Here is a 7,308-nt window from a genome sequence, read left to right as displayed (position 1 = left end):
TGGGGTCGCGTGAACGCGGGGGGACGCGCAGGGGGACGCGTGAACGCGTGGGGTCGCGTGAACGCGGGGGGACGCGCAGGGGGACGCGTGAACGCGGGGGGTCACGACGCGTGGATGTTTACGGGATACGGCAGTGACAGAGGCGCCACCTGGCGACCCCTTCTCTTCTTCCCGGGGCTAACACTGCAAAACTGAACCCCCCCCCCCCCCACACACACGCACGCACGCACGCACGCACGCACGCACGCACGCACGCACGCACGCACGCACACAATTCGTTGTCTTGATGGGCACACACACACACACACACACACAACATGAAACCCGACATTTAGTAGCATGCAATACTTCGCTACCAGACACACGCATAGCGCCAGAGAGGCGTGTGAACATACCTACTCAAACGCGCCACAAGTAGAATCAAGAGAACGCGGCTGCACATAGAACACAGACACGCGAGTGTTACCCGTAACAGTAGTAGATAGGTAGGGGATAGTGCAGGGAGGTAGGGGTAGAGAAAGAGAGGCATGGGACAGGGCTGGCACGGGTAGCTGGAGGGCTGACAGCACGGGGACTTGACCCTCTTATCTCACCTTGTGTCTGGACAGGACTAGGAGGCAGGGGAGGTAGAAGAGGAAGTAAGGAGGTGGCTGAGGAGGAGTGAAGAGGAATGTGAAAGCAGCAAGGTAGAAGAGGTAGGCGAGATAGGAGAAGAGGTAGACGAGGTAGAGGAGGAGGAGGAGGAGGTAGGAGAGGGTGAGGAGGTGGCGGGGGTAGAAGACGTAGGTAGAGTAGAGGAGTTTGGTAAGGTTTAGAAAGCTAGAATAGGGATAGGATAGCAAGCTAGTGAGCAGGCAGACAGAGGTAAGAGAGGAGGTGGACGCAGGAGAGCAGCTAGTGGATATAGGAGCAAAATTAGGGAAGGTAGGAGAGAAGGATAGAGGAGGGAAGAAAGCAGGTAGTGAATGTCAGACAAAAGATAGGAGAGGTGCGAGAGGAAGCAACGGAAGTAGGAAAGAGGAGGGTAGAGAAGGAGGTGGAGGTAGGAGAGAGGAGGTGGTGGGAGAGGAAGCACTGCAGGGGAGGCAGGAGAGAGGAGGTAGTGGGAGAAGAAGCAGGGGAAGCAGGGGATGCAGGAGAGGAGGGTATAGGAGGAGGAAGAAGAAGAGGCAGAGGAGGAGGGGGAGGAGGAGGGAGAAGAGGGGGAGGAGGGGGAGGAGGAAGAGGAGGAGGAGGAGGAGGAGGAGGAGGTGGGAGACGTTACCCTCGTATCTCCCACTTCTCACGCTCGAAGCCCTTGTGGATGGACTGGGCGATCGAGGACTCCATTAGGTCGACGTAGCGCACCACCATCGGTGCAAACGTGTCGCGCAGCTTGTTGTGGAAGCGGCCATTGCACAGCGTGTCTGTGGTGGAGAGCGAGAGAAAGAAGCAAGAACGCACGCATGAGCAAACGCCACACATGAACGCATGACTGGCGCTGATGCGTTAATGTGAAATACTAGCCATTTAGGCATTAACGTGAATGACTGTCGATCAAGCATTACCATGAAATACCGGTAGTGACATGGCAAATATCACTGTATATAAATAAATAAAAATATACGCACATATGTATGCAAATTTATACACCAAAAATACATGTATATATATATGTACATACATACACATATACATATACAGACACGCACACGCACGCACACTTGCACGCAGGCATGCACGCACGCACGTACGCACGCACGCACGCACGCACACAACACACGCTCGCACATGCACACGCACACAACACACGCATGCACACGCACACGCACACGCACGCACACACATACACACACACACACACACACACACAACACACCTCTCTCTCTCATCCACACACACTACACTTCGGAGTTCACACGACACAGCCACACCGCACACAGACAACACACACAGGACACACACACACCAACACATACAGACACGACACACACACACACCCACACAACACACGGCATGCACACGCGGCAGCATCGCACACGCACGCACACAGTGCATAATGGTGGCCAGCGCAGATCCCGGACCCTACACAACGACAGCACACACACACAGTCACAGCAACACTCTCTCTCTTGCTCGTCTTCTCACACACACACACACACACACACACACACACACGACACACACAGCACACACACACACGACACACCGCACACACACCAGCACACCAGGACACACAGCGGCACACACTCACGCAGCGGTATGGTGCACAGCGAGACATAGCATTTAGTGATCACACACACACGAACACACACACACACATCACACACACGCACACACCACACAGCACGCCACACACAACACACACACAGCGCACACACACACACCGCACACCACACACACACTACACGCACACACACACACACGCCACGCCTATGCTGCACATGAGATCAATAGCATTATGTATCACCACACACACACACACGACACACCACACACCGCACGCAGGCGCGCACCACACACACACACGCCACACACACCACACACACACACGCACACAGCTACACTACACACACACACGCACACACACACACACACGGCAGCGCCTATGTCACAGAACAATACATTATGTTATCAAATCACACACACACACACACACACACACACACACACAACGCACACACACACACACGACACACAACACACGCACGACACACACGCACACACGCCTATGTGCCAGCAGACAGAGTAGATTATGCTATCACACACACGCACCACACACCACACACTCACCACACTCACGACACACACATCACACACACACACACAATACAACACACACACACCACAGCCACACAACACAACACGCGCGCGCGCCACACACACACACACGCCACACACACAACACACGACGCACACACACACACACCACACACACGCACACACACACACAACACACGCCCGCCTATCGTGCACAGAGACAATACATTATGTATCACACACACACACACACACACACACGCACACACACACACACACATAGCACACACACACACACACGACAACCACACGGCCACCACGCCTATGTGCACAGAGACAATAGATTATGTATCACACACACGCACGAACACACACACACACACACACACACACACACACACACACACACACACACACACACACACACACACACACACACACACGCACGCCTATGTGCACAGAGACAATAGATTATGTATCACAAACGACACACACACGCACACATCACACACACACACACACACACACACACACCACACACACACCGCGCGCGCGCACACACACCACACGACACGCACACACACACACACACACACACACACACGCACACACACACACGCACGCACGCCTATGTGCACAGAGACAATACATTATGTATCACACACACACACACACACACACACACACACACACACACACACACACACACACACACACACACACACACACACACACACACGCACGCACGGCCTATGGCACAGAGAAATAGATTAGTGTATCACACACACCACACACACGACACGCAACACACACGCAACACACCACGCACCACACACACATACACACACGCACACACACACACACAGCACAACGCCTATTGTGCCATGCAGAGACAATTACTATTATGTATCACACACACACAACACACACACACACACACGCACACGCGCCAGCTGCGCTGGCGCACACACACACACACGCCTATGTGCACAGAGACAATACATTATGTATCAAACACACACACGCACACACACACTTACACACACACACACACACACGTCACACACACACGGCACACCCACTCACGCACGCCTATTGTGCACAGAGACAATACATTTATGTTCTGTAAACACACGACACACACACACACAACACACACACACGCACGCACACACTCACGACTACCACACACACACACACATCACACACACGCACACACACACGCAAGCACACACACACACACATACACACACACCACACACACACACACATCACACTGCACACACACAAACCCACGCATGCCTATGTGCACCTCAGAGACAATACATTATGTATCAAAACACACACCGCACACAACCCCACACTACACACACACACACACACACGACACACTACACACCGCACACACACACACACGCCACACACACACACACAGACACACACACACCACACAGACACACACACACACACACGCACACAACACACGCATGCACACGCACACGCACACGCACGACACGCACATACACACACACACACACACACACACACACACACACACTACTCTCTCTCACTACTCACACACACACACACACACACACACACACACACACACACACGCACGCACGCACGCACGCACGCACGCACGCACGCACGCACGCACGCACACACACACGCACGCACGCGCGCGCACCACACGTCTGCTATTAGTGTGAAGCGTGGGTATTAGTGCGTGGCAGACACTCACCGTCGTTGCAAAGGTAATCATTGAGTAGTTGGAACAGAGGGAAGCTGTCCCACGTGTCGGCTGGCTGCGCCTCCAGCACAGAGTCCATGTCCACAGCGAACAGAGACCAGAACAGCTCAGCATGCTCCACCATCAGGTCGGAGAACCACGCAAACGCCTGCAAAGCAGCAGCAGAATACGCGCGCTTCGAGACCAAAGCTCTCTTGTTCTGACGTCAAGCACACCCCGACCCCATTGTTTGATTCCCCCTCGCGCAGTTCAATCCGGAAAGATTTTTTTATAAGAATTTCACGTTTTAACGGAGGATGGCCTTTTCGGGAATGGATAGCCATGCATCTCGATGAACGCACGCTAGTTTTTTTAACAGCTGGGGCATTTGATGGCACTTGTTTTCGAGCTATCGATTTGTTATGTGTGAATTTTTCGTTAAGCAATCGGCAGCTTCTTCCACGTTTCATCTTCACGAATTTAAACCACCGCTCAACAGTTCCGCGCATTTTAACGTTGCCGACGGCGACTACCGACCCACACGAATACCTACCCTCGTCTTTTTCTCTCCTGCATTGAATGGCGACAGATTATTTTCACGTTACTTACGTCGCGTCGAAAACGAAACGCAGATCGTCGTTTAAGTAGCGCAAACGAAACAAAGCGTAAAACGAAATACGGAAGGAAACCGGTGTCGGGAAAGGGGACGGCCATCGCGACAAGTGGCACCATCGTCACGTTAAAGGGGCAGGATCTGGCATTCAGGCGCTGTCACTCACTCAGCGTTTGGCGAGTAAAGGCCCGTCTCCACACACGCGGCGCGGCACGGAACGCCACGGAAACGGCGTCGTTCACCCCTACCGGCAAAGTTCAAATCTATTATATCTTATGGCGCAGTCTCCACTGACATGACACGGCGCCAGCCGGGTTTCACGGCGACGGCGAAAGTCAAATGAGTTTTTTTGAACCAATCAACGCGATTGTTTTTATCACGTGTTCTGCTCACGCTACCATCAGCCAATGGACAACAAGCACATGCATAATTTCGGATCACTGAACCAGAGTGAACACAATGCGCTCAGATACAATGCGCGAAATCACAATGTATTTTTTTTCCAGCACAACGGCGCTGCGTTTTGCTGTGTCGTGTCGTGCCGCGTGTGTGGAGACAGGCTGCTGATATACTGACGGCACTTGTGCACGCTGTTTTAGCGGTTGGCTCAGCAGCTTTGCTGTATACGTATAGTTGCTGTGTATGAATATATATGGTAGGCGGACAACACGTACTCACAGCAACTGTAAATGCCAGATCCTGTACCTTTAAGAATAAGAGAAACGGAAACCGAATGTGCCGCCGGACCGCTGCGACAGAGCGAACAACTTTCACCGACGCAGGAAAAAATGCAAATGTTAGAGAGGTAGGTAGCAGTAAAAACGCGAGGAGATGCAGATATGCCGGGGCACGCGCGCGCAGGTAGTGCCGGTAAGAAAGGCAGTTTAACACCACCTTCTCTCCGATTGGCTATCGTTCTTCTACGTAAAAGCAGTTTTCATGACAATCGCGGATCTCTCGCGCACCCTAACCCTTTCGCGATCGGTCGAAACAAGAAACAAGCTACAAATCGCGACAAACGCTCGCGAAAATTTTTCATAAAACGGAAAGCGTGACGAGAAAACCGACTGCTAACGCTCTCATGCGACAATAATACTTTATCCTAACCAATACTCGGTATATTTATATACACATATATATGCATACTTAAATGTATATATGCGCGCATGTATATATATCTATATGTATCTATATGCGTCTGACTGCTATCATCTCGTAGCATGCTGCACGATTCTATACTGGTTGGCAGGCTTCGCTCGAAACAGAAAACGAGCTAAAAAAACTATGAAAAATCAAAAAATACTGCCGACGGTGAGAACCAATCAGGACGAGCCGATGTCATGGGTTGCATGAAGAACGAGAGCGTACATGTGCGTGCGTACACGTGCGTACACGCGCGCGCGCGTGTGTGTATGTGCACGTGTACGTGTGTGTGTATGTGCACGCACGTGCGTGTGTGTGAGTGCACGAGTATGTGAGCGTGTGTAAGTGTGCGTACGTGTGTTGGTGCGTGCGTGCGTGCGCACGTGTGTGTATGTGTATCACACCGTGTCAGACGTTGGTATCATGGAGTCGCATTGAGCTCGTGCGTGTGTGCGTGCTTGACCACCGCGGCCGCTTCCCAATCATCCCTGACGGGCCTAGAATGCTCCATTGGTCACAAATCCCGCTTCTAAATTCCTCTGACGAGCCTCAAATGTTCAGATAGTCATAACTGCGACCTTTCCTGATCCGTCCCCGTCCCTCCCACACTCGCTCCCTTCGTCCCACATCTTCCCAATCCCCATCCTCCTTCCCTCACTATCCTTTTCAAACCTTCCCAATCCCCACTCCTCCTCTCTGACATTTCCCACCTTCCCTCTCTCCCAACCCACATCTTCCTAATCCCAATCCCTTTCTCCCAATCCCCACCAAACCTATCTCTTCCAATCCCTCCCACACCTTCCCATTCCCCACCAAGCCTTTCCAATCTCATCCCTTTCGTTCTATCAATCACTACATCCCCTTCTTCCTATGCCATCAATCATCCCAAATACTCCCACCTCCCTATCCTACCCCACCTCCCTCTCTCCCTATCCTACCCCACCTCCCTCTCTCCCTATCCTACCCCACCTACCTCTCTCCCTATCCTACCCCACCTCCCTCTCTCCCTATCCTACCCCACCTCCCTCTCTCCCTATCCTACCCCACCTCCCTCTCTCCCTATCCTACCCCAACTACCTTC

General features: G+C 52.5%; 1 protein-coding gene across 1 annotated transcript in view; it reads right to left on the bottom strand.

The window, feature by feature from the left end:
- Positions 1–1,260: 1,260 nt before the first annotated feature.
- The window catches only part of LOC106816790 (calcium-dependent secretion activator 1-like), a 52,668-nt gene continuing 46,620 nt past the window's right edge, over positions 1,261–7,308 (bottom strand). The window contains exons 14-15 of the mRNA XM_014821412.1: positions 4,484–4,640; positions 1,261–1,406 (exon numbers count right to left, since the gene is read on the bottom strand). Coding sequence (XP_014676898.1) covers positions 1,261–1,406; positions 4,484–4,640 — 303 coding nt within the window. The remainder of the gene's footprint in view (positions 1,407–4,483; positions 4,641–7,308) is intronic.

The sequence above is a fragment of the Priapulus caudatus genome, unplaced genomic scaffold (assembly GCF_000485595.1).
Source record: "Priapulus caudatus unplaced genomic scaffold, Priapulus_caudatus-5.0.1 Scaffold1488, whole genome shotgun sequence".
Classification (NCBI taxonomy): Eukaryota; Metazoa; Priapulida; class Priapulimorpha; order Priapulimorphida; family Priapulidae; genus Priapulus; species Priapulus caudatus.
Note: the sequence above shows the minus strand (reverse complement) of the source record. Positions and strands in the feature narration are given on the sequence as shown.